This window comes from Panthera uncia (genome assembly GCF_023721935.1).
Source record: "Panthera uncia isolate 11264 chromosome A1 unlocalized genomic scaffold, Puncia_PCG_1.0 HiC_scaffold_17, whole genome shotgun sequence".
Lineage (NCBI taxonomy): Eukaryota > Metazoa > Chordata > Mammalia > Carnivora > Felidae > Panthera > Panthera uncia.
In genome coordinates this window covers 31,083,826-31,110,731 of record NW_026057577.1, presented here as the reverse complement: position 1 = coordinate 31,110,731, position 26,906 = coordinate 31,083,826, and the positions used below count along the sequence as shown (strand labels likewise).

The window sequence follows — 26,906 nt, the reverse complement described above, 5'->3', positions numbered from 1 at the left end:
CCCATAAGCCAACCTGAGTCCTGAATCAGAATGCTTTCCTGGGCCAAAAGACACCTCTTAAAGCACATGGCCCACAAATTGTAGTTGGTAATAGAACCAGGGTGAATCCCTAAGACCTACCTGCTTTGCAGGATTCCTACCAAAATTCACTGTTGAGACTTTCTCCCATAAGGAGCTCTAATTAAAGCCCCAGTGTCTAAAGCTGGATTCTCACAGCACCGGAGACAGAAATATGCCTAAGCTCAGGGATGGGAAGGCAAAGATGAGAAATTCATTCAACAAACATAGTAGGCACTTTTCATGTGCTATTAACTTTTCAACATGCCGGGGACACAACACTGAACAGACCCCTTGTGTTCTCATGGAGTTCTTCCTTATACTAATAGGACTTCAGGAAGAGAAAATGAAATCACACTTCGCTTCACAGAAAATAAACAGAAAAATCTAACAACAACAACAACAACAACAACAAATGAACAGGAAAGAAAAAAAAGTCATTTGAGATGCTCAAACTTGACCCTTGCTCAAACGGTAGGTGAAAGGAAACAGCAGCAGTGTTAAGTAAGGAAAAAACTTATAATACTGAGACTTCTTTAACCACATGCCAAAGCCCCACCCTCCTCAAAGCCTCTTCTTGGTTTCTGGGGCAGGTGACAACCCTCACTATTTATGGAGTGTATTTTCATCCCCTCAAAGGTTCCTGCTCCAGGTTATCAAGCCAATCCTGTCCTCTTGCACACTTCATTGGTATTCAATGATGAGTGCCACAAATCTGAAGCAGGAAACTGGGACGGAGGCTAAGCAACTTGACTCTTCTTGCTGCCTGGCAAGTCAGCACCACAACTGGTAAAGAAAGGCTACTCCTTAGGGACAGAGGCTCCTGCCTGGATCTCTAAGCAACTACATTTTACCCAAACTGCAAGAATGCTAACACAGGGAAAAGGGTGGAATAGAAATGTCTAAAGAGAGTGAGCCACACACCTTCCCTGAGCACATGAACATCCCAAACTAAATCATTATGGAAAATACCAACTTCTGGGGCAAAAGAGAAGCTCTGCTGTTAGGATAATTTTCCAAAAGCATTATTTTTAGAATGGAGTAATTGCCTAGGTCTTTGGAATCTGAATTCTCAAGACTAAAACCTCCATCTCTCCAGGGCATAAGATGTAAAAACTCTTAAAAAAGAAAAAGATTCCTGGTCAAGTCTCTCAAACTGCTTTCTTCCCACTTCCTAAAGACTACAAATCAGTCTAGACAAGTTCCTGACTGGACTATCAAGCATTTCTCAGGGAGCTAGAATGTATTAGTACTTGACTTCAACTTATTGGAAGACTGACCACAGGGTAGAGGAGATAGTTACCACTATCAGGGAAACAAAGACCAATCAGACTGCCAAAAATAACCAAGGCCTTATCACAAGCTGGGCCACAGGATATTAATGCTGTGGCTGCAAAAGGCCTAGGACCAGATACTGCCCTCGAGGGGCGAAGGCCCAGCCACGTTTTAGAGCAAGGGACTGTTAGAGTTAGATGGCCTTCTCCCTGCTTCCTCCTTGCTTTTCTTTGTGGAGAAGGGAAGAAGACACTGTAGTACACAAGATTGCTTGGGAAAATGAATTATTCTAATAAAACTTTATTTTTTCAAACACAGCCACAGAGGCAGGACCTCATGTTTAACACACACAGACTTATGGATTTTTTTAATATAAAACAAAGTTTACGAAAAAATTTTCCACTTTTTGTATTTGTAATCCCATTAGCACAGGGACTTTGGCAGCAGGTGGGAGTGAAGGGCAGCTGGAGCTGCCACTGGGCAGTCACCGGGCACAGGAGGAGAGCACCAGCCTGGGAGTGGCTTCACTCACACACGCAGGAATACTCACCTACTGGTCAGCCACACCACACACACAACACAGATGCAGATGTCTACCCAGCGTCAACCACAGCCCTGTATAGGTGTGCTCCACTCTGGGTAAGCCCAATATGTGAAAATCCAAATAGTCAAAACAGCTAAAGTAGAGGGAGGTTGCTTGCTTTACAAAAGAAGCAATCACACAGGCTGCTTTTTAATGGTCGGCAGTCCAAATGCATTGCAAAATAGCATTTGGCTTATACAGAACTTTTGGAACAGATCTACTGTGTAAAGCAAAATGAACCACTTCTTGAAAAGGCTTGTCCCAGGGTCATGGGTGCTCGGATTGGGAAGCAAGATGACAGTTTCAACTAATTTAACTTTCCAGATCTTAATGTAATAGAATTCAAATATGATTATCTGTAGACCTTCTCCCCTAAGGATGGCACCCTGGGGCTTTGGGGAAGCCAGGATAGAGGCAGAATCACTGCCCTCACTTCTTGAGCTTAGGGCTTACAGAGACACCACTGGTCTTGCTAGTGGCCTATTGGAAGCTGGCATAGCCAATATGCAGCAGAGAGCCCAGGCATAAGGATGCCCCAGGAGGAAAAGAAGCTGGCACCAGGGAAATTATGGCCTAAAGAAGAAGAGCCAAGGGAGGGATGAAACCAAGGATGGGCAACTACTGGGCTCACAGTTTCCCTGGATTCTCCAGAGAGCCTTTCTCAGGCCCCTACAGACTTGGTAGCTCACTGGTAATACATGGTAACTAGCAGGAGAAGGGGAAGAGCCCTGGAAGGGTAGAACCTTTGAGGGCCAGAGCCTCAAGAAGAAATGGCCACCTCCCCTGGAGTGGAGGTGAGAGGGCTGCAGCGTCAGTGATGTTCCTATGTGACATGTGGGAAACCAAGAAAATGACAGGTTCAATCCCATGAGGAAGAAACCATGTGGACTTTGGTCTTCTCCCCTTACCATGAGGAACTGGGTCCTAAGACACCCTGGAAATCCAAGAGAATGCCCTTCCTCCAATAAACAAGAAGGGCAGGTCCAATTCAGTCGTGCAGGGTCTAACCAAAGCCGCCGGACAAAGCCTAACAAGCTATTTGGCAGCTGCTTCAGTATATCTTCACTGGTGCCAGCCCTACCAAGGGTCCTACAGTCGTTAAACCCATCCCTGCAGCCACTGGGACCTGCTGCCCTGGCTTAAGTTATGGGCGAGAAACAAAAAAAGGAAATTCAATCCAACAACAACAACAAATTCCCAGCTGCTTCTCACAGCCTTTGCTTTACACAACCTCAGCCAACCCCTTAGTGAGCCCCAACCTCCCTGAGGTCTCTCAGGTCCAATTAGAGGCAAATAAACATTTCTAGGCAGGAATGGAAGACAAGCAAACTAGTAAATGCTGACATCCCCTTCCTCTTTGTCAAGCAGGTCTGAAAAGAGGTTAGACCTGGATCTAATGACAACAGGTTTCCCTATAGTCTGTTTCCAAAAGATAGTGCTGGAACGAGCTTACCCATGCTTACTGGGGACTGAATGCCACTTCTGCTGCAGGTTGGCCTTAGATGATGAGGGCCAACACAGGGCCTTTCCTCCTTGTTCTTGACCCTCGAAGCTCAGAATGTGAGGGGAAAAAATCCCATCAGTAGAGAGGGAAAGAGAAAAATGGAGCCATCCAACCATGCCTCAGTTGTCCACAGGTGCTTACATCTACTTAGAGAAAGAGGCAGGTTGTACATAGCCTAGACAATCTGATAAGAAAAAAAGGCCAGCTCAGAATCAACATAGAGAGCCCTCTCCAGCCCTAATATTAGACCTAACTAGGGAAGGCGACGGGTCTAAGACAAAGACCATTAGCCAAGGTCACAGCACTTAAAAGACCCTGCCATCCCCCAAAAGAGAGTCCTTTGCAGAGCCAACAGTGCTTATGGATTATCAGCTCTGAAACCAAGCTACTTAGAAAAAAGAAAAACTTGGTGCCCTCCTCTTGACTCCTTGAATAAGCCTGCTATCCCGTGCAAACTCAAGATCCTGGGGGTATCATGATGCTCTGCTGTTATGGAGCAACTGCCTTCCTTCCCTAAGGCTACGCAAACACACCTTTCCCCAAGTACACTCCCACGCACGCGCACACTCTCACACAATTTCTCCAAGGAGGCTGAATGAACCCCCCACCCTGGCCAAATTCTAAGACACAAGTGCCCTTTGAAGCAAAGGGGCTAGTGAAATTCCCCGAGCTGGGGTCAGCAGACCCCTTCCTTCCCTGCCCATTGCTTTTTCGGTGGCAGGGATACTCACACTCAGGGCCGCCATGGGAAGGGTCTGCTCTGGGGCTGTCCCTCCCGCCACCAGCTCCGTTTATCTTGTCCCGGCCAGTCTGTTGGCATGGTCGAGCTTCCTGGAGCGAGAAGATTTCCGGCTGCCCTGAGTCGGAGCCCTCCACTCACCCCCATTCCCAGGCTCGGCCCCTGGCCTTGGGGCCTTGACACTTGTTAGTAGCCATAGAGAATCAGTCTGTGTGGCCCCAGGAAGTAGCCTCTCAGTTTTAGTTCTCCTCAATTAGATTCAAGTCCAGGTCCCCAAAGTCCTGCTGGCACAGTGTCCGCTTTCTCAGTGCCTGCCGCCCCCACCGCACGGCCCCCTCCTCCTCCTCTTCGCTTTCACTGAGCACCTGGGAGGAACCCCCAATGGGGCTGCAGGAAGCAGAGAGGGGTGGGGGGCTACAGGCCATGAACCACGGTGGAGAGATGCTGCTGCCTTCCCGGGCTGTTTCTTGGAGACAGAGACCTCCTGAGTATGGTTTCTGTCAAACAAACAACAAAGTTAAGAATGCAGAAAGATATCAACTCCCACAGAACCCTGGTCCAAGCTATATTTCAAAGTATCCCTCTTGGTTACCCCTACAGGTATGAGTCCTAGGCATGACGTGGGTGAACTCCCTGGTAACATTTAGAAAATTTAGTATGCAGGCACAGTTCTTTGAGCAAAGAGCCCATAGTTTCTGTTGGGTTCAAGATTAAGAGCTCACTTACAAGCTTCATGTGGGCAAGAATCTTATCTGGGTGTCTCACAACAATATTGCAAGTGCCTAGTCACAGCCCAGTACATAGCAGGTATTCAGTAACATTTGCTGACTGGTTGGAGGAATGACTCTGAATAAGTAAATTCTCAAAGGGGTTTGTGACCCAATGGACTAGTAGGAAGAGTGTGAAAAAAGTGGACAAGTGCATATAATAGCTGCACTCACACTGGGAAGTCAAAATTCATTTGCTGAACAGATGAATAAGGCAGCAACCCGTTTTGCTGAAGCCCTCACACACCCAGCGGAAGCACTGACGGAGAGTGGCAAAATCAGTCTAGAGGTCAAGAAAGGGTAGGGCACTGATGATGTGACTTTTGAGGCTTATGCATCCTCAGAAGAGGAGGGAAAGCACCTTTAGCAGAACAATCAGGAATCCCTATTGGAAGATTTACCATGGGTCTGCCCTCAATTTCTCTAGAACCTCCAGGCCCAAGGAGTTACACACGACATGGGACACTGAGTCCTAAAGTAGGTACAGTCCCGGACAACTAGGATGGTGAATCACACTAGCAGAAGCTCAGACAGAAAAGAACCTGTCAGGAGTGCATGGAACTAGGGGACACTTCGAAGTAAAAATGGAACAGAGTCTCCCTCCTCCCAACCAAGTTTCCCTAGTCCTGCTGGTCCCACCTGATTCATCTTGTCAAAGTCTAAAGAAGGCCGCAGCCGCCGGGGGTCCTCCTCATGGCGCCGTTTGACTCCAGCTTTGCGAGCATCCAGATCACAGGGTTGTGAGCGGCTTCGGGGAAGATTGCGGAGGCCTCGAGGTCGCCAGGGCAACTCTGGGGAGGATGCAGGGGAGCTCCGGGCAGAGGGCAAGAAGCGGCTTGCCTGCGGGCCCAGGCTAGGTGACAAGGAGAAGCGACGCTGGGGTGGGCAAGGTGACAGGGACTCAGCATCACTCTCCCAGGAGACACTCTGGGGGGAGGTGGCACAGGGTCGAGAGGAATCTTGGGCCAGAGCCAGGCTGAAGAAAGGGGGACTGTAGGGTCTGTGGGCCGGGGCACATTGAGAAGAGGCACTGGGAGCTTGGAGGAACCTGAGGCTGGAGACCCGCTTTGGGGGGCTCTGGTGAGGCACCTGCGGCCCACCCCCTCCACCACTGCCCCGGTGCTTGATGGGAGTCCACAGCTTGGAGGGGGCGGGCCGCCACACCGGCTGCCAGCGAGACAGGTCCACGGGCACTGAGAGTGAGCGGCAGTGCCTCTTGGATGGAGGGGCAGGGGGCACAGGAAGCTTCTCTGGATCTGGGGGCTCAGGGCTTAGGACTTGGGAGAGGGGCTGCTCCTGTGGGGAACTTCCCGGGCTAGGTGGTCTGAGGTGCAGGCTCAAGCCCGAGGGGTGGTAGCTGAGGTTGAGGCTGTCCTGGAACTCAGCACAGGAACAGTGGGGCAGGCCCCTCCAGGAAGCACCTTCTGGAAAGCATTCATAATAAAAATAGTATTAATGAAAGCTAATATATTTTTAAGAGCTTACTATATGCCACAAAATATAATGAGCACTTTATGTGAGGTTTCCCCAAACCTCAGGAGGTAGGTACTATTATCCCCATTTCACAGATGAGAGAAGTCCAGTAACCTGTCCTAGGTCATGTAGGAATGAAATGATCAAAGGAGGATTCAAATCCAGGTCTGTGTGATGCTAAGGCTAGGTCTCTTACCACTAGACTATACTGCCTCCATTATGAGGAACCACCTAAAATTAAAAATAGTCTCAAATACTGCGTATCACTCCCTCTCAAAGGCACAGTCAAGAGAAAAAAAAGCATGTGTGCCCTGCTCATACTTCACTCCACCTAGCCTTACTCTGCTTCCATACCTACCAGCCCCAGGTTGTAAAAAGCAGGCCCATGCTCTTCTTTAATCTTTCTCCTTCCTACATGTCACCAGCACCCAGACAAGAGTTAGGGCTGCCAAGGATTAAGAGGCAATCGAGCAGGTAAGAGATCATTTTTATTCCTAGAGAGGGCAAACAGAGTGGGGAAGGCCTTTGATGATGGAACCCAGGCTTAGGAAACCCTAAGACTATTCATGTTCCTTTGTTGTCTAGCCACCCACAAAGAAATGCTCCAATTAACACACTGATACCAAAAGATCTAGCTAGAGTGTAGTTAACTAAAAAAATTAAAAGTGCCAAATAATATATATAGTATGCAACCTTTTGCAGGAATAAAAAGTACACATTTATATTTGCTTCTATTTGTATAAAGAAACTCTAGTTGGATAGACAAAGTAATAACACGAGCTGCTTTTGGGGAGGTGGCGGGAGCTAGATGGAGAAGGGAGACTTTTTTCAATATATTTGTTATTCACAAAAATTTTTTTTTCAACGTTTTTTTATTTATTTTTGGGACAGAGAGAGACAGAGCATGAACGGGGGAGGGGCAGAGAGAGAGGGAGACACAGAATCGGAAACAGGCTCCAGGCTCCGAGCCATCAGCCCAGAGCCTGACGCGGGGCTCGAACTCAGCCCAGAGCCTGACGCGGGGCTCGAACTCACGGACCGCGAGATCGTGACCTGGCTGAAGTCGGACGCTCAACCGACTGCACCACCCAGGTGCCCCCACAAAAATTTTTTTTGAGGGGTGCCCGGATGGCTCAGTCGGTTGAGTGTCCGACTTCGGCTCAGGTCATGACCTCGTGGTTCATGAGTTCGAGCCCCGCGTTGGGCTTTGTGCTGACAGCTCAGAGCCTGGAGCCTGCTTCGGATTCTGTGTCTCCCTCTCTCTCTGTTCCTCCCCAGCTCACACTCTGTCTCTCTCAAAAATAAATAAAGATTAAAAAAATTTTTTTTTTTTAGTGTGTGTGGGAGAAGGGCAGAGGGAGTAGGAGAGAGAGGATCTTAAGCGAGCTCCAATGAGGGGCACGACCCTGAGATCATGACCTGAGCTGAAATCAAGAGTGGAACACTTAACCGACTGAGCCACCCAAGTGCCCCTTTAAATTTTTTGAACCACATGAATGTATTACCTATTTAAAAAAAAAATCAGGGGCGCCTGGGTGGCGCAGTCGGTTAAGCGTCCGACTTCGGCCAGGTCACGATCTCGCGGTCCGTGAGTTCGAGCCCCGCGTCAGGCTCTGGGCTTATGGCTCGGAGCCTGGAGCCTGTTTCCGATTCTGTGTCTCCCTCTCTCTCTGCCCCTTCCCTGCTCATGCTCTGTCTCTCTCTGTCTCAAAAATAAATAAAAACATTTAAAAAAAAAAAATAAAAATAAAAAAATAAAAAAATAAAAAAAATAAAAAAAAAATCAGATTATAAAAGTCCTGTCAAGGCTAGAATAAGAGCAAACTAAACAAATAACCTCCATGCAGGTGCAGGAAAATGGAGAGAAGTGTGAATCTCAGCAGGTGACCCTGGCAAGAAAGTTGTGGAGACAGACTAGCTAGCCCTGGTCACTGGAAACCAATGAAAGAAAGGTGTAGATACACACAGACACACATACAAAGCCTTACCAGACACAAGTTGGAAAGGGTTCCCACAGTTGGAGATGTCTGCATGATCAGGCAGAGGCTAAGAGAGAGAGAGGATATCCATCATGATTCAGGCTCAGGACACATATTTCCAGGAAGCCCTTTTCAGCTTACCCCTGTAATTCATGGGCTATAGAGATGTTAGGGACTCCTAAATGTTCTCTTCTTGTTGTCTTCCCAAAGTTAGTGAGTAAAATAATCCACATCTTCCAACATCTCATACCCTTCTCCACCCAAGTTTTGGTGTCCCTTCTCTATCAGTGGAAAAATACCTGCCCCCTTCCTTTTGGGCTGGGTTTTGAGCCTGTAGTAGGCTCTTCCAGTACAAGTACCATGACTCATACGGCACAGGACATGGGTAAAGTAGTAGCAACAAACAGCCTCAGAAAAAAGGGGGAGGGGATGGTAGAGAAGCAGGAAGACTGGTCTTTTACCAGACTGATGCTGAAGCGTGTGCATTTCAGCTCATCCAGAGTCTGCTTCTGTAGCTGCTCAGTGATCAGGGTTATCATGATTCTCCCCAGGATATGACTTGCACACTTTGGAGCAAATGATGGATGTCTTCCCTGTTGTTCTTCCAGACCTCACTCGTGAGCCGTCTTCTGCCACTGCAGCACCATTCTAGCACCATTGGGACTCCCCTCTCCAGTCATGCCTGCTGAGTCTGCCAATTACAGAGGGACCAGCCCCAAGTGATATTAGAGATGTACCTGGCCCACAGGTGGAAAATGCATGGCACACATACCACAGCATCCCTATGCCAGGCCTCTGGCAGACATCATTAATTGATCACAGCTCTTTCCTGCTAAGCCTAAACACAGCCTCAGAAACATTCTGAACGTGGCACTCCAGTTAACCAGTAAAATTAACTGGAGTTAGCAAGCAAGTTGAAACCTATTTGCCACTCCTAACCTGGTTCATGCTCTGTTCTGTCTACCCAGACTACCGGTACCGCTTAAAAAACAGCTCAAGTGAGAGACAACACCCAAATGGTTACTTCCATCCTGATTACCCCAATATTTTCTTTTATCCTCTAATCAGAAACAGAGAGATACATTTTTCCTAAACCACACAAATAGTAATAGGGAACAGGGTGGAGCACTGGTTGTAGGAATGACTTTTTCCTTTAGACCAATCAGAGTGAACAAGGTTTCATGTTCTCCCTTAGCCTGAATGTATATCGTGTTATATTGTTTTCTAACAGATACTGTATACATTCTCTTACAAAGCTAAGAAGACAGAAATGGAACCAGGATTATTCCACTTACATTTCAACTCTATAGATGTTAACAACTGTATGACTTCATTCAACTAAGTTTTTAGCCTGATCTGACTCAAGACCATGGATACAATTAACTGAGACTCCTTCTCATGGTCAATTTCACTAGAAGCAAACTAATTCTATCAAAGAACAGGCTTCCAGCCTACACAATTGCCTGAGGGGCCTTGCTCAATGGAGGAGAGGAGGTTAACCTAGTATTTCCATATGGTTCTGCCTATTCCCAGAAATGACCAGCAGGCAGACAGCTCATCAGAGGGTGTATATAGCATTCTCTAGTAGATAAAACAAACATTCAAGAAATCTAAACCTTGCTCCAATTTGCTGTGACAGTTCTGGGAAGTCACTTGACTTTTCTTGGCCTTAGTTAACTTGTATATAAAATGGGCACAATAAATATGTCTTAACCTGTCACAGGTACCATATAACATGAAATACCAAAATGTAAAAAGCATACAATCTAGCCTGTACAAATCAAGACTCCACAAAGACTGCTGTTTCTCAAACCCTCCTGTTTGTTGCTCTACACAGGCTAAGAATGCCACAAGTGATGATATTAAGCTGAAGAAGGCAATTGGGTTTATCTATTTGGCTGGACGCCACCTTTCCTCATCTGCACACCTAGGGAAGCCCAAAACGGCTCTTCTGTGACCTTGGAGGCAGATCACTTTCTACTTTTGCAAAAAAAAAGAGGGAGTCATCTTGACCCCATCCCCACCTCAGAGAGAGGTAGGTAAGGAAAAGCAAAGAAATACATGTGGATGTATGTGGAGTTTTTTTGGAAGAAAGGTCTGGGAGAAGTCAATCATCATTACAAATAACTATCATTTTCACGCATAATTATCACCACCCTGAACGAAGTTCCAGCTTCCCGAGAGCTCCCTTCAGCAGCTTCTATGTTCTTGGGGGAAAAGCTAAAGCTTCTTTTCTACTCTTGGTTTCTTAACTCTGCCCCCAAAAGATCAACTAGAGAGGGAACCTAACTGAAGGCTTTTACCCCACAGATCACAGGCCTCAGACTGACCAGCCATGAAGAGCAGGGAGTGAAGCAAACTCTTTCAAGCTTTTCATGAGGCATTTGGCCAAACAGCAAACTCCCAGCCCTCTCTGGGATCAAGTGAAGAGAGTGATTTTGTGTTTTTCTGCATTTTAATTGTTGGGATGTGGCCACACACGGCGGTAATTGGAACAATGCAACTACCACCACGCAACTGATACTCTCAGCCTGAGTTTCCTAAAACAGGCCAGCCTGAGAGGGGGAACAGAACGGAAGCCATAAGGAATCAAACCAGGACACAAAAGAAGGCAAACCAGCTCCGCGAGGGGCCTCCTCTTTCTCAGGCAGGCATAGAAAAAAGTGTAAGAAACCCTCTCTTGCCGCCTTCCTTCCCCTTCCATTTTGTTTATCTGAGGGGCAAAAACAGCCCTGAACCTTCACTAAACAAGTTAAAACTTCTCAGCTTAACAACTGGCACAGGGCTCAGCCCTTCACAGAGCAGCAGGCCGCTAGGCCCTCCCCACGACCCCACCAGGCCCAACTCTCAATCCAGGCGTTCCTTCCACCATCAGCCCCCTAACATAAAGACTGGACCCCCATCCCATCTCTTATTGGATGGCAGTAACCCCTGACATTCGGGTTTCAGGGATGCTGAGGTTGTGATGAAAACTGAAGAACCTAGGATCTAGTCAGGCCAAGGGGTAAGAGAGTCACAAATCCCCTGGGGACCTTCCCCCCCACCCCACCCCCAGGTCCCAGGCCCACACCTCTGGGGGAGACTGAAGAAAAACATGAGGAAGGCAGGGAGGTGCATGAACATTTAAGTGAGGATCTGACTGTTCCTTCTTCCATATGGCTCTGGCGGGGATAGGGGTGACAAGTGGGGAGCACCCCTCCCCCCACCCCGATGAAGAAGCAAAAGGCTAGGCCCCCCTCCAGTCTTCAACCTCTCCCTCGGTTGCCCTGCCTGTCCCTGCGGGGTGGGGCATGGGGCGTCCGCTGGCCCCTAGGGGGGCACAAGGGCTCGCTCAGGGGGGCTGTCGTTCGCCTCCTCCCATATCAGCTTCCATCACCTGGCCGCGGGAAGCGAACTCAGGACGCTAGGGATGAAGAGGGTCTGGGACTTAGCACTCCGCCAACCCCTCCCCCACCGGGTCCCGTGCTCTCCCCGCGGAGGCGTCCAGAGAGGCCGTGCGGCGCTCGCGGCCGGGCTGGGGGAAGGGAAAGAGGGAAGGAGGGAGGGAGGGACGGCCGAGGTGCCCGCCCCGAGGGCCCAGCGCCACCTGCCCTCGCCACCTACCGCGGCTCCTCCAGCTCCCAGGGCCGCGGCCGGAGCAGCTCTGAGCGCTCCGTTCGCCCCACGGTGCCCTTAAAAGGCGCCGGCGCGAACCAAAGGGCCCCTAAGGAGAGTAGGGAGATCACTCTGGTTCGCGGAATCCTCCTGAACCGCCCGCGGAGGCTCGAGCCTTGCGCCGTTTCTCTCCCAAAGTCTATTTTGGAAAGTACTGTCGGGAATGAGACAGGTTCTTTGATTTAGGGATGAAGGTGATTTCCTCACCATCGAGTCACCCCCTCCAAAATACCGCAGAAGGTGGACGGACCCAGTTGGCGGCACATCTCGAAACCCGCGGGGGAGGCCGTGTTGGACGAAGGTAAACAAAGCCATCCCCCTCACCCTCCATTCCAACACTGGCATAAGTACAGCCCTCTACTCGATTTGAGCCGCGTAACAGAATTAGCCGAAGTTCCTCTTACCTGCTCTCCTGTCCCGCCCTCTAGGGCTGCTTCGGAGAAGGAATCCCCCTTCCGCCAGCAGAGGACCCGTCCGCGGCGTGAAGGCTTCTGGGAAATGTAGTCCAAGAGTCGATTAGGGCCTGCTCCGAGTCCCAGGAGCCCCTCTTCAAGCTGCCGGATCGCCTCGAACCTTATAAACCCAGGACTTGCAACGGTTGCGTGGCCGTTCCAAATTGGTTTTGTAATTAGCCCTCACCCAAAACACTTTGTGAAGCTGCGGAGGGCCCAGGGCTGTCCACTACTCTTCCTTCCTCTACGCACCCCCACCCCCGAGCAGGATGAGGTAATGGGGTTGTGATTATGACATCATAGGCGGTTCAGTTGCTTGCGGGGGTGGGTTGGGGGGGAGGGAAGGAGGAGTATGGTGGTTACAGCTGGACCACTTAAGACAGGGAGGGAGGAAACAGGCAGCTGGAGAAAAGATGTTCATGTCCGTATATTTCCTCTTTAGGAACAGGATACCACCCTTTTTATTAAATCTCCACCACTACCACCACCTCCCACCTCAGCCAAAGTTTAAGTCTTTTTTCGAAAAGACTGCATGTAGACGTTAGTAGGGAAGAGGCTGAGGAACAGCTAAATGCTTCCTGACTTTCATGTAAATTTGAGTCTCAGCTATCAAAAAAGGTTTAGAAAGAAAGGCAAAAAGAAAAAGAGGCTTTAAACAATGCCTTCGTGTTGCCATCTTTTTGTACAGCAGTTTTAGATTTCTTTTTTAATCGATTGGGAAGTAGCAGTAATGCAAATAATCTTCACTATTCCAACTATTACACTATTACAACCTAGCAACAAGTCCCTTGAAAGACGTCTGTTTTCTGTAAATATTTGGTGCCCCACTCAAGTCTAGGACAGATATGTAACTGATCAGCTACAAAGTAGCACCAGTGGTGGGGATCTTCCTCACAGAGCCAGGGAAGGGAGTAGGCAGGAGCCACCAAGTCTGCAAACTGAAAAAGAAGAGTGAAGAGAAAGTGAGATTTATCAAGAAAATAGGGGTGGAGGGAAGATAGATGCACTGCATATTCCCTTGCCCTGCACATTTCCCCTTGGCAAAAGAGGGAACAAGGCCATGAAGTATAGGAGACATGGTTTCCAGTAATTACTGTTGTGGAGCACTTATTATGTACCAGACACCGTGCTACATACTTTAAAAAAGTATTCTCATTTTTGCTTAGAATCATGAAATGAGCAAATGTCTCTATTTGACAGATGAAATGATTGGAGAGATTAAGTGACTGCCCATCTGGTAGGCAAAGGTAACATTACAGACCAGTCCTTGATGCTTTAAAGTCCTTGGTCTTCACCACTTGATGATCCTCCTTTTTTTATTATTTATTATCCTTTTATAATTTTGTTATTTATTATCCTCCTTTTATTATTAACAATGCTTTAATAAAGTTCAATGATTGAGAATAAGAAGTTAGCATTGGCTCATATGCAAAACATTTATAAAATGAGACACTTGAAAAAAACAAACACCCAAATCCTCCATGTCAGGTTTCAGGCCTCAATTCCAAGGAAGATTATACCCCTTTCATCAAGTATAAGATAGCCCCCAGTGCAGCCCAACTTCCCTGCCATTACTAACTATAATTAAATCTCCTTCCGGGGCGCCTGGGTGGCGCAGTCGGTTAAGCGTCCGACTTCAGCCAGGTCACGATCTCGCGGTCCGTGAGTTCGAGCCCCGCGTCAGGCTCTGGGCTGATGGCTCGGAGCCTGGAGCCTGTTTCCGATCCTGTGTCTCCCTCTCTCTCTCTGCCCCTCCCCCGTTCATGCTCTGTCTCTCTCTGTCCCAAAAATAAATAAAAAACGTTGAAAAAAAAAATTAAAAAAAAAAATAAATCTCCTTTTGCCACCTTTAGTTCTCAGAGTTTTTTATTCATGTCCTATTTTTTCTTGCTGCCCCATTTTCCTTCTTTCATTCTTGGACTACTACCTTGAACCCCATGCTAATTGTCACCTCATAGGCCAGACTCCATCTCTAACAGTGTACCAGTGGGATTTAGAAGACAGGTAGAAGATAGGTGGATAGAAGACTACCTGGGCTCCCTTCTGGTCTCCATCCAGATTCGGTGAGGGTTCCAGGGCCTGGAACCAGTCATCCAAAAGGTCATCCAAAGGGGTGGAACCCATTGGCTCTAAGAGATGCTCCATCCCCTGCCTAGGAATGCAGCAGAGTCAGAGGAACATGCACCTCATTCAGACTCTCCCTTTTCAGCCATTAAAATCTAAACCCCTGCAAAGTAAGGAGAGGTGGGGCTCAGTCCACCACTCAAACAAGAAACCAAGAATAATGCACTCACCCCTCAGCCTCCCTGCCCTGCAGAGGCTGGCTGGGGGGGTCCCAAGAATGTAGAGCTCTTCTCCACTGCCTGATTTGGGCATCCCACGAGCGACGGCTGTACCTCCTGTTCTTATTTGGTGTTTGAGGGTGAAGTCCTGGCTGTCGCTTTGCCCTGGCAATGACAGATATGTGTCAGACTCAGGTCAGGGGGAAGGGGCACAGGTCAGTTTATCACAGTGAATCAGGAGACTCATTAGGGGTTTCTTAAGAGTCAGGTAGGATCAATGCCCGCAATTCAATAGAAAAAATAAATCTTCAGTTGGGATTAAGCACCAAACTTCCTAAATTCCTAATATTCTTCTGGCAAGGGTAATTTAGATATTCCAACTCCCTCAGAAGTCAAGACAGATATAAAAGACAGTATCTGACATCCCTTTGAAATACATACTACCTCTTTATACATTTAGTTTGCATGTATGCATGGAAACTTACATGTAATTAGGCAAGTATGTTGTAATTAGTGAAGTCAGCTGGCGGTATGAGGTAAAAATGGTTGGAAAGAAAAACTTCATTAGCAAACATGGATTGAACTTTTGAAAGTCTCATGGGCCAAGTAGGATTTGTTCCATTTGAAAAAAAAAAAAAGTCTTGAAAATTTATTTAGGGGGCTACATTTCAGGAGACTTAGTTTTAGTAATGATGAGACTTTGTGAGAGCATTCATATTCTAATATCTTTCCATCACCCTACATTGAACCAAAGCCACTTAGCTGACATGCTTGTTGTGACCCCGCACAACTGCACTCACTTGGGGACCTGCTGCAGGAAACACTGGTAACCAGGTGTGCGCTTGCCATAATCTATCTGTTTTTGCCGCCGCTGTAGAACAACTTCATCTGTCTCTACCTCCCACCTGCAGGGGAAGTATACAATGGTCCCATGAAGTGTGATTATGGTTTTCAAACTAAAAACCAACTCATCCCACACACACTCCCTTAACCCCTAGTCTGTTTTTCAAACTCACCTAGCATGGCAGGGCTCTGTGCTGACTCCCACACTCACCATCTCAATCCCAGAGAACAAAGACTCTTCACATACCTCCTTTCTGGGGAAGCAGATTCTCCATATGAAAAGGGTATTAGGATAAAACCCAGCTGACTATGCTGTACTTCTTAGCAACTACCACCACCAAGATGTGGACACCGGATAAAGGTTGTGTTTGTGGCTGAACTGTTGCATTGCTGATTTGTTTCTCAGAATGTGATTTGCAAACCATCAGCATGAGTAGCGCCTTGATAATTCCTAGGCCCCACTCTCTACTTATTGATTCATCATTTTAAAGAGCCTGCATTCAAAGAGCTTCCAAGTTATTTTGAACATTTTTTTTGTGTGTAGAAAATTTCAAAAATAGAGAAGAGCATGCCATAATGTTTTGCTACTCAAAGTATGGTCTCAGGACAAGCTGCATCAGCATCAGCTGGGAGTTTGTTAGAAATGCAGAATCTTGGACCCCAACCCAGACCTACTGAATCAGAACCTGCATTTTAACAAGATCCCCAGATGATTAAACTTTGACAGTAGTGATATAATGTACCCCCAGTTACCCATTGCTTAATACTCATGGCAAATCTTGTTTCGTCTATACCCACCACCCACCATCTATACCCACCACCACTCCCGCAGGATTATTCAAATCCCCAACATTAAGAATAAATTCTTAGTATCACCTATCAATGTTCAAATTTCCATAAACGGCCAAAGCTTGGGATCCTTTGGACTGTGATAAGGATTATACCAAGAGATGATTTAATTCCCCTGTTTTCCCTGAAAAGGAATTTCCTTTATCCTGCATAACCTAGAGTCTCAGAGATGCTGAGCTCTAAAAGGAACTCGAAACAATGAAAGCTATTGGAAGGGGTCAATACATAAATGCAGCATAAATACACACACCTGTCTCGCCTCAACATCTGCCATACCGGTGGCAAATGCTCCATCTCCAATGGAAGGCAAGAAAAACGAAGATGAAAAGGCCCAAGTAACGACACAAGAAAGAAGCAAGGGGAAAGAAAAGTTTAAAACACCCTGTCACCCAAACAACTCTCCCCAGGTATTATCTTAAAGAGCAGTACTCGCTACCGAAGTCCAGTTTAAATCTCCCGGGGTTGGAGGGGCTAAGGGAATAGAGTGCTCAGGAAGGGTGTGGAGATTGGCCAGAGGGAGAGCCAATGGTGTGCCAGGCACCCGGGGGGGGCGGGGCTTACCTAGCGGTTTACTGAACCCTGACCAATCGGCATCCTGCTCTGGCTGAGGGGCGGGGCAAATTGTGTTCCTTCCAAAGCAAGGTCACGCCTAGTGATGTAGAGCCAAACGATTGGCCAAAAGAGTCTGGGCGCGCGCGGGCGCAGATTGGCTGACGCAGTCTTGAGGTGAATGGGATAGGTTTACTGGGGAGGCGGAAGGTTTGAATAGCCAGGCCCTGTGACTGTTGATATTCTTGCACTGTGGCTGTAACTTCGATCCTCTCGGCCTATCCAGTCTAGAAGCGGAATCGTAGTCTGGTTAATTGACTCCTTTCGTCAGATTTCCTTTAATTCTGCTCAAGTCTTCGCTTGTGACTGACTCCCCACCTTTGTTTTTCCTGAAGGTGAATCTCTGGCTCCAATCTGAGGTAAGCCGGGAACCCTCTCCACCGGTATCACGGAAACCTCAGCGTCCCCCAGGGTCCAGTGGGGGCTCTACAAACAGAACTTCAGGGGATTTAATAAGCATTATCGCGAGTTAGGAGACCCGAATTCTTTCCTGTCAGTAGTCACTAGCTGTGTGGCCCCCGAATAAGTGAAAGCCTTTTCTTTTCTTTTATCTTCTCTTTTCTTTCTTTCTTTTTTCCTCTCTCTCTCTCTCTCTGCCTCTCTCTTTCATCCCTTTCTCCCTTTTTTCCTTCGAGAGCGGGGGGGGGGGGGGGGGGGGGGGAAGGGCAGAGGGAGATGGAGAATCATAAGCAGGATCCAGGCCCAGGGCAGAGCCCTGGAGGGGCTCGATCTCACCCCCGTGAGATCATGAGATCATGGCCTGAGCTGAAATCAAGAGCCCCAAGCTTAACGGACTGAGGCATGCAGGCGCTCCTCATTCCTTTTTTTTTTTTTTTTAATTTTTTTTTTTTTAACGTTTATTTATTTTTGAGACAGAGAGAGACAGAGTGTGAACAGGGGAGGGGCAGAGAGAGAGGGAGACACAGAATCTGAAACAGGCTCCAGGCTCTGGGTCAGCACAGAGCCGGACGCGGGGCTCGAACTCACAGACCGTGAGATCATGACCTGAGCCGAAGTCGGACGCTTAACCGACTGAGCCACCCAGGCGCCCCTCCTCATTCCTTTTTTAATGAAGTCCTGGTTTTGGGTTGCCTGGCTGGCTTAGTCAATGGAATGTGGAACTGTTCTCGCGAGTTCATGCCCCACTTTAGGTGTACAGCTTACTTAAAAAAAAAAAAAAAAAAAAAAAAAGTCCCGCGTTTGCCTCTAGATAAGTTCGGCTCCAAGAAAAAGGTCAAGGTGCTTGGGGCAAGTGGGATTCAACTTTCATGCCTAGTTGTGATCCTAGGGATGTTCTTTCTCCAGTACTGAGCCACTGGGCTGCTGCTGGGAAGGGTGGAGGAGGTTGTGAAAACTGGACAGCCTGTGAGGGACCTATGTAGATGATGTTCACCTCTTAGGTAGGTGTTATTTTTTTTTTTTCTCAGGAGGCCATGTCTGCAGAATTGATTTCATCTGCAGAAGAGGATGTACATGCTGGCTCAGGACCCAGTTTTAGGTCCAGTCAGAGGAAGATATTAAACCTGCTCTTGGAGAGAGACACTTCCTTTACCACCTGTCCAGATCTCCCTAGAACTCCAGTGAACAAACTCTTTGGCGATTCTGCAAACCTAAGTGTTTTGTCTGGGTAAATCCACCTTTTACACCTTATCTCCTTTGCTTTTCCAAATAGCCTTGGGATTTTTATTTATTTTTTTTTTAAAAGTTTATTTATGTTTGAGAGAGAGTGAGCAAGTGGGAGAAGGGCAGAGAGAGAGGGGGACAGAAGATCTGAAGCCGGCACAAGCTGATAGTAGCAAGCCTGATGTGGGGCTCGAACTCACGAGCTTTGAGATCATGACCTGACCTGAAGCTAGTTGCTCAACCGACTGAGCCACCCAGGTGCCCCAATTTATTTATTTGTTTGTTTGTTTGTTTGTTTATCGTAAAAGTTTATTTATTTATTTTGATAGAGAGAAAGAGAGAGTATGAGCAGGGGAGGAGCAGAGAGAGAAAATCCCAACCAGGCTCTGTGATGTCAGTGCAGAGCCCCATGCAGGGCTGGAACTCACAAACCGTGAGATCATGAAGTGAGAGTTGGGGGCTTAACCATCTGAGCCACCCAGGCACAGCCTTGGGGTTTTTAAAAAATTATCTTGGCTCCTGCTTCAGATTCTGTGTCTCCCTCTGTCCATATCCCTCCCCCACACTCTCTCTCTCTCTCTCTCAAAAATAAATAAACATTTTAAAAAAAAGTGGGGAGGAGGCACTTGGGTGGCTCAGTCAGTTAAGTGTCTGACTTTGACTCAGGTCATGATCTCAAGGTTTGTGGGTGCTGACAGCTCAGAGCCTGGAGCCTGCTTCTCATTCTGTGTCTCCCTCTCTCTCTGCCCCTCTCTCTCTTTCTCAAAAATAAGTAAATATTAAAAAAACATTTTTAAACAATTATTGTGGCTCAAAGATCAGGGTTTAAGTTTTAAACCCTGCCCTTCAGTAACAGTGTGACTCTTGACCCTCAGGCTTCTTTTCTGTGACATAGAAATAATAATCTCTTCCTATCTTACTAGGATCTTGTGAGAATTAAATGATGTGATGTCTGGGAAAAGTCTTTGAAAATTCTATTGTGTTATAGGAGTTGGTATTTTTATTTGTATTAATATTAGTGTTATTATTATTGTACTTTAAATTCTGGTCACACCATGCTCTGATGCCTCGGCTAGTTGGAGAGTTATAGACCTGAGAAGTACTAGAGACTCCAGGGAGAAATCAAATCTATGTACCCACAGTGCATAGGGCAAAAGATGTGGGGTCAAGACCCACCTCAGCCAATAATGTTTGGTCCTCAATTTAAAAAAAAATTACTTGTCTCAATATGTTGGTGAGGAGGAAATGAGATGCAAATTATTGGAGTAGAGAAAAGGTTCCTGAGGGGTGTTTCAGATGAAGAGGATAATGTGATCTTTGCCTTTCAAGGTTATTACAACTTAAAGGGAATCTTGCTGTACTATTATGTCTCAACAGAGGAACCCCAAAATGTTGCCTTGATCTTTCCAATCTTAGCAGTGGTGGGGAGATGTCTGCCAGTCAGCTTACCACTTCTGCAGACCTTGATGAAACAGGTAAGGAGAAGGGAGGTAAAGGCCTCAAGGAAAAGAACAACTTTTAAGGGAGAGAACAGGGTAGTCAGATAAAGATGGAAGGTGGTAAAATTAGGTAGAGGGGCGCCTGGGTAACTCAGTCAGTTAAGCCCATCCGACTTCGGCTCAGGTCATGATCTCATGGTTCTTGAGTTCAAACCCCACATCGGGCTCTGTGCTGGCAGCTCAGAGCCTGGATCTTGCTTTAGATTCTGTGTCTCCCTCTCTGTCTGCCCCTCTCTTGCTCACACTCTGACCCTCTCTCTCTCTCTCTCTCTCTCTCTCTCTCAAATATAAATAAACATTAAAAAAAAATTTTTTTTAAAGGAGGTAAAGATCCTTGAAGTTGAAATTCTGTGGGTACCTAAGGGATTTTTGAGAATGATAAGCCAAGAAGAGAAATGTAATAACATAAATAGGAGTCATTTTGCATTTGAAAAATTTAGACAAGAAGGAATATTTTGTTAACTGATTGATGTGGGAATGAAAGTAGTAGTTAAAATGGGAAGTTTTATGCTCTAGTATAATCTCAGCAAAGGCAAAGAAACATAAAGAAATACTTTGTTAACTAATTCTTGTGGTTTTGTAGGGCCTGAGCCCAAAAGGAGTATGTTTTACTAGTCAATAATTTTTTTTAATGTTTGTTTATTTTTGAGAGGGAGAGAGAATGAGCACTCACCAGCCGGGAAAGGGCAGAGAGAGAGAGCGAGACAGAGGATCCAAAGAAAGCCCTGTGCTGACAGAAGAGAGCCTGATGTGGGACTCAAACCCACAAACTGTGAGATCATGAGCTGAGTCAAAGTCCAACACTTAACTGACTGAGCCATGCAGGTGCCCCACTAGTCGGTCTTTTTTTTTTTAAGTTTATTTTTATTTATTTTGAGACAGATAGAGAGCAAGCAGGAGAGGGGCAGAGGGATAAGGAGACAGAGAATCCCAAGCAGGCTCCACACTGTCAGCGCAGAGCCTGACTCAGGCTCAAACTAAAAAACCATGAGATCATGACCTGGGCCTAAGTCAAGAGTTGGACACTTAACTGACTGAGCCACCAAGGCACCCCACTAGTCGGCCATTTTAGTATTTGTTCTATTTTCAGAATAAATGGTCTATTTCCTGAGTGATCAGCATTATTTCCTACCCATGAAAAAAAATCTCTGTTCGTTATTGTCCTGCAGTATTTCCTGCATAAATTCTTAAGTAACATATATAAATTCTTAAGTTTTCATGAACTTGTACCTTGTACCATAAAATTGGTACCTATCAGGAGCCCATGCATTCAAAACATCAGCTTTTGAAATTAATGTGGCTTACTGGCAATGAAAAAAATGAGAAGGAAAGACAGGATGTGTGGACAAGATTAACTCTTCACATTTGATTGCAGGTCACTTGGAATCTAAAGGACCTCAGGACATACATTTAGCTGGGATGTAAGTTCTTTTGCTAAATGAACCCCATGCTGAAGACTTTTCAGCTCTGGCACAGGAATTTTATCCTGTGCAATCTCTGCAGTATGTAGAACCTTTTAGTTTGGGTATAAGTTAGCTTGAAAGCCTCAGTCCCTCACTGGAAAGATTTTTTAAGTTGCTCAGATCTAAATAGTTCATTTTAACCATTCCATACGACCCGTATTATCTTTAAAAATGAAGGAAAGGGTATATTGCGTTTAGGCCTAGGCTGTTTCCTGCATGTGAATAGTGCAGTGTTAGAGCATCTGGATTCCAGTGGCTTACTATTTCACCAACTGTGATTCTGAAGATTTTCTTAACTTCACTGGACCTCAGTTTCTTCATTTGTAATAAATAACAATAGACATAATACTAGTACTTTTCATAACTGCTCTTGTAAGGATGGAATTTAGCACGTATGAACTATTTTGTAATGTTTAGTATTGTTATTCATGGGGACTCTTTGTTGGACATCTTAAAATATTCAATCAGGGAATGCTCCAGGAATGAAGTTATTTCAATTCAACCCATTAACTTCTTAAACTTATTGTAAGGTTTCCATTTGACTCTTTTAATCTTTTTAGAACTTTATCCTTCTATGTTTAGGTGAATTAGGAGCTACTTTAGGACACTAGTGAGAGCATTCCATGACTGTTTTTTAATTAATTAATTAAACCTATTAGTTTTAATTATTGATTTAAATAATTAATTAGTTTTGAATTAATTAATTTATTAAGACTTTATTTTTTTTAACAGTTTTTTTAATGTTTATTTTTGAGGGAGAGAGTGAGAGTGGGGAGGAGCAGAAAGAGAAGAGAGAGCATCACAAGCAGGCTCCACACTGCCAGGGCAGAGCCTGACACGGGGTTCGATCCCACCAACCAAGGGATCATGACCTGAGCTGAGATCAAGAATCAGTTGTTTAACCGTTTAACTGACTGAGCCCACCAACCGCCCTTCCACTGTTTTTTTTTTTGGTTTTTTTTTTAATTTTTAACATTTTATTTATTTTTGCAAGACAGAGAAAGACAGAGTGTGAGCAGGGGAGGGACAGAGAGAGAGAGGGAGACACAGAATCCAAAGCAGGTTCCAGGCTCTGAGCTGTCAGCACAGAGCCTGATGCGGGGCTTGAACTCATGAACCAAGAGATCATGACCTGAGCCGAAGTCAGATACTTAATTGACTGAGCCACCCAGGCGCCCTGCCCTTCCACTGTTTTTAATAATACATGTGAAAATTTCACTTTAGATTGCTTGTAGTTTATTTGACTTGCTTTAAAAATCCTAACTCATGCAAACTGGATAAAATCTTGGGAGTAGGGATAATAATTCATAAAAAATAAGTATTAGCTCCCAATAGTCAATGCTGGAAAATTAGTAAATTTGGTCTACATAAGATGTAGGACAAGCTCATCATCTTTAATGGATATCTATATATATGGTTATGAGGGCCTTATCCCCAGGATGTCACTTAACATCTTCATATTTGCCACAGAGAGCACTTTACATATTGTATGGAGACATATCAACTAGATATAGGGCTCCTAGAGTGGAAAAAAGGAAAAGTTGGGATGCCACAAGCCATTGAGGAATAACTAAACAGTATTTGGGGTTTACTGACTGGCACTTTTTTTGATCTTCAGGAATCATCACCAGCACTTTACAAAATGCAGCCCAGTGAGTAACATCTATTTCTTGGGTTTGGGTTTGTTTCTCAGGTGGTAGGCAGAGGCTTTCCACCTCACCTGTGGCTTAAGGATGCTGGACGTTCTCAGAAAATGTTCTCTTGTAGGTACAGCTGCTTTGTAGCACTCCAAATGTTTTGGACTGTGGCAACAGGAAGAAAGATGCAGTATGTAGCTCACCCACAAATAAAGAAAATGTAAGTGTTAAATGGAAACCCAGATACATTAGTACTTTTCTCCCTGTGAGGGGAGCAACTCATCAGTATCATTATGAGACCCAGAACTGTTATCCCTCAGTATGCAGACAATCAAACTGCTTCACTATAAGGCAAAAAAATTCTTTATGGTTTGTTTTTTATCTTTAAGATTTGACCCTAGAACAGACACCTAGCTCCATGTCTTCCAGAGCAGATCATCATTATTCCTCATGTTCAGTTGATTGGTTTAAGGACAAAAATCTCTATTAGTGTAGTTTGGGAATTTAGGGCTATTTTTTTAAACGGATAATGTATATAAGTTGTTCACATACTCTGTGCATGGCTTCATGTATGGGTTTACTTAATTTCTTCTTATTTCTCCCTTAGTCAAGCTTCTTAGCCCATGTTCTGAGAAAGCCATGGGCCTTTTTGTCTGATCCTCCGGCCTTCAGTCATTTCTAAGTTGAAACTGGGCTCGACAGAGCCACCTAATCACCAAGATCGTTCTCTAACTAATCCCTTCAACGAATTCTCTTTTCTTGTTTTTTTTTTTAATGTGTATTTATTTATTTTGAGAGACAGCGCATGCGCGAAAGAGTACAAGTAGGAGAGGAGCAGAGAGGGAGAGAGAGAGAATCCCAAGCAGAGTCCAGCCTCTGCACCAAGCCAGATACAAGGCTCGATCCCATGACCAGGAAGGAGATCATGACCCCAGCCACAATCAAGAGTTGGACCCTTAACTATATGAGCCACCCAGGTGCCCTGAATTGTGTTTTCTAGCCATCTTTTTCTTTCCCCTGCCCGTCATCCTTTCCCCCAGGTCAGTATCTATAAAAGGTAGCTGCTGTTCTTCTTTTCTCACATTGACTAAGTTATACCCATGCTTTTGGCTGTTTTAATCAGCTTATTCTTGATTTGACACTGTCCTTGTAATCACTTTTTGGAAATCTCACCATCCCCTCCCTATCCAGGCTCCCCTTTTCCTCCCTTCCTTTGGCTTGTGACCATAAAATCAGTATCCTCCAAAGCAAATCTACATATCATACATCAAATCCAAACCATAATTTGTATTGTCAGGATATAGGATCAACCTTGATTATACTTAATGTGTTTTGTGAGGGTTATTCATGGCTTCACCTGATGAAATGTTTTTGGCAGGGCTTGCTGACACTTGTCTTCCTCCAGCCAATGTAATTTTTCTTATGCAGAAGAATAACACTTTGAAGTCCTCCGAGTGGTGGGCATCCAGGAGCCTGAAGTTTCAAAAGACACCAGGGGAGCTTTACATGTCTCCCCTTTCTCTACTGGTGAGTCACTGAACATCTTCATCAAGGGTCTGCTGAGGTGTTGTGGATTATAGGATGGCAGATCTGCATTACAACCCTTTCAATTTTTCTAAGCTGGCTTAGGTGAGAAAAGTGGTTGGAGAAGGAACTCTGGGAAAAGTAAGAGACATCCTCTGACGTTTTTATTTGTTAGAAAATTCTTAGGCCTTTAGGGGGCGCCTGGGTGGTTCAGTCGGTTAAGTGGTTAAGCTTCCGACTTCCACTCACGTCATGATTTCACAGTTTGTGAGTTGGACCTCCGCGTCTGGCTCTGTGCTGACAGCTCGGAGCCTGGAGCCTGCTTTGGAATCTGTCCCTGTCTTTCTGCCCCTCCCCTACTCGCTCTTTGTCTCTCTCTCTCTCAAATATGAAAACAAAACAAAACAAAGCAAAAAAACATTAAAAAAAATTCTTAGGCCTTTAAAGTTGTTCTATTTTGGAGTCCCCTGGGTGGCTCAGTCAGTTAAGCATCTGACTTCAGCTTAAGTCATGATCTTGTGGTTGGTGAGTTCAAGCCCCTTATTGGGCTCTCTGCTGTCCCCGCAGAGCCTGCTTTGGATCCTCTGTCTCCTCTCTCTGCCCTTCCCCTCCCTTCTCAAAAATAAATAAGTGTTAAAAAAGGTGTTTTTTTTAATTTTTTCTATTTTATTATATATGTGATTCCTCCCACCCTAATTTTAAAAGTACTATGTGCCCATTGTGAAAATGGTTTAAAAATATAGGAAATATAGGGGTTCCTGGGTGGCTCAGTCAGTTATGCGTCCAACTCTTGATTTCAGCTCAGGTCATGATCTCACGGTTTGTGAGTTCAAGATCTGCACCAGACTCTGCTAACAGTACAAAGCTTGCTTGGGATCCTCTCTCTGTCCTTCTCTCTCTGTTCCTCTTTGGCTTGTGTTCTCTCTCTCTCTCTCTCAAAATAAATAAATAAACTTAAAAAAATATATATGTGTGTATATATATATATATATAATAGGGAATATAAAAAAGAAAATAGTTACCTCATAGAGAAAAACTATTAACATTTTACCTCATTTTTTTATAGTCTTTTAACTATGTATATAATTTTAGAGTTGAAGTCATATTAATTACATATGTATAACATTTTTTTAAAGAGATTCCTTTTTTTTTAAGTTTATTTATTTTTGAGAGAGTTGGGGGAGGGGCAGAGAGAGAGGGAGAGAGAGAACCCCAAGATTATCTGACAGTGCAGAACATGATGTGGGGCTCTATCTGACGAACTGTGAGATTATTACCTGAGCTGAAATCAAGAGTCAGATGCTTAACTGAGCCACACAGGTGCCCCATATATATAACTTTATATCCTGCTTTTTTTAAGTTAATATTGAAACTTCTAGTAAACATTATTCTTTGTTGGATGCTTTTACCCTAACAAATGGACCACAATTTACATAGTTCCCTATTTTTGGACACTTAGTGGTCCCAATTTTGCTTTTACAAATGTAAGGTCTTGAGCATAAATCTTTGCCTACATTTCAAAATTTTTTCTTTAGGATTAGTACCAAGAATTATAACTACTAGGCTAAAAGATATATATATATATATTTTTTTTCAACGTTTTTTATTTATTTTTGGGACAGAGAGAGACAGAGCATGAACAGGAGAGGGGCAGAGAGAGAGGGAGACAGAATCGGAAACAGGCTCCAGGCTCCGAGCCATCAGCCCAGAGCCTGACGCGGGGCTCGAACTCACGGACCGCGAGATCGTGACCTGGCTGAAGTCGGACGCTTAACCGACTGCGCCACCCAGGCGCCCCGATATATTTTTAAGATTTGTGATACATATTTCCAGATTCCTTTCAAAAAAAGTTATGAATTTACATAATTCATGAATAATCAATAGCTCTTTTGATAAATGTTTATTTTTTTAACTGCCAGTTAGATTGATAAATGTTTTATGTTAAAAACAATTAGTAGTGATTTCATGTGAATATTAGCTATGCACATTTTGCTAGTAAATGATTGTGCCTTTGTCCATTTAGATACTGGAGTCTTAAGTTACCCAGGCATTCACTTGCTTTTAATAGACAGTGGGTTCAAGATATTCCAGGGA

The 26,906-nt window shown here is 45.3% G+C and overlaps 4 protein-coding genes across 14 annotated transcripts in view; 1 reads left to right on the top strand and 3 right to left on the bottom strand.

Annotated features, from left to right (window-relative positions):
• KDM3B (lysine demethylase 3B) overlaps positions 1–4,234 on the bottom strand; it is a 75,663-nt gene extending 71,429 nt beyond the window's left edge. The window contains exon 1 of the mRNA XM_049649271.1: positions 4,151–4,234. Within this exon, the coding sequence (XP_049505228.1) occupies positions 4,151–4,165 (15 nt within the window). The 5' untranslated portion in view covers positions 4,166–4,234. The remainder of the gene's footprint in view (positions 1–4,150) is intronic.
• Positions 1,600–12,526, bottom strand: FAM53C (family with sequence similarity 53 member C). Of its 2 annotated transcripts, none has more exons than XM_049649286.1 (5): positions 12,436–12,526; positions 8,839–9,068; positions 8,387–8,444; positions 5,565–6,349; positions 1,600–4,655 (listed from the first exon to the last, which is right to left on the bottom strand). In XM_049649286.1, the coding sequence occupies exons 2-5, from the start codon at positions 8,914–8,916 to the stop codon at positions 4,398–4,400; spliced, it is 1,179 nt and encodes a 392-aa protein (XP_049505243.1). In that variant the 5' UTR covers positions 8,917–9,068; positions 12,436–12,526; the 3' UTR covers positions 1,600–4,397. The 2 variants fall into 2 exon arrangements, with proteins under 2 accessions (XP_049505243.1, XP_049505242.1); XM_049649285.1 differs by lacking the exon at positions 12,436–12,526 and adding an exon at positions 11,981–12,085.
• The window catches only part of CDC25C (cell division cycle 25C), a 34,460-nt gene continuing 20,066 nt past the window's right edge, over positions 12,513–26,906 (top strand). For 2 of the 10 annotated variants that reach the window (XM_049649284.1, XM_049649283.1), the window contains exons 1-7: positions 12,569–12,757; positions 17,402–17,425; positions 18,494–18,693; positions 20,067–20,164; positions 21,564–21,609; positions 23,270–23,303; positions 23,419–23,508. In XM_049649284.1, the coding sequence (XP_049505241.1) occupies positions 18,500–18,693; positions 20,067–20,164; positions 21,564–21,609; positions 23,270–23,303; positions 23,419–23,508 (462 nt within the window). In that variant the 5' untranslated portion in view covers positions 12,569–12,757; positions 17,402–17,425; positions 18,494–18,499. Of the gene's footprint in view, positions 12,758–17,165; positions 17,426–18,493; positions 18,694–20,066; positions 20,165–21,563; positions 21,610–23,269; positions 23,304–23,418; positions 23,509–24,716; positions 24,816–26,906 lie in introns of those variants that run through there. The other 8 variants (XM_049649277.1, XM_049649278.1, XM_049649274.1 and 5 more) reach the window with 7 other exon arrangements.
• LOC125935551 (oocyte-specific histone RNA stem-loop-binding protein 2-like) lies at positions 13,152–15,911 on the bottom strand. The gene is given in 6 exon segments (XM_049649291.1): positions 13,152–13,337; positions 13,339–13,421; positions 14,515–14,635; positions 14,778–14,930; positions 15,566–15,670; positions 15,782–15,911. Coding segments are annotated over 6 exon segments (591 nt in total). The 5' UTR covers positions 15,823–15,911; the 3' UTR covers positions 13,152–13,249.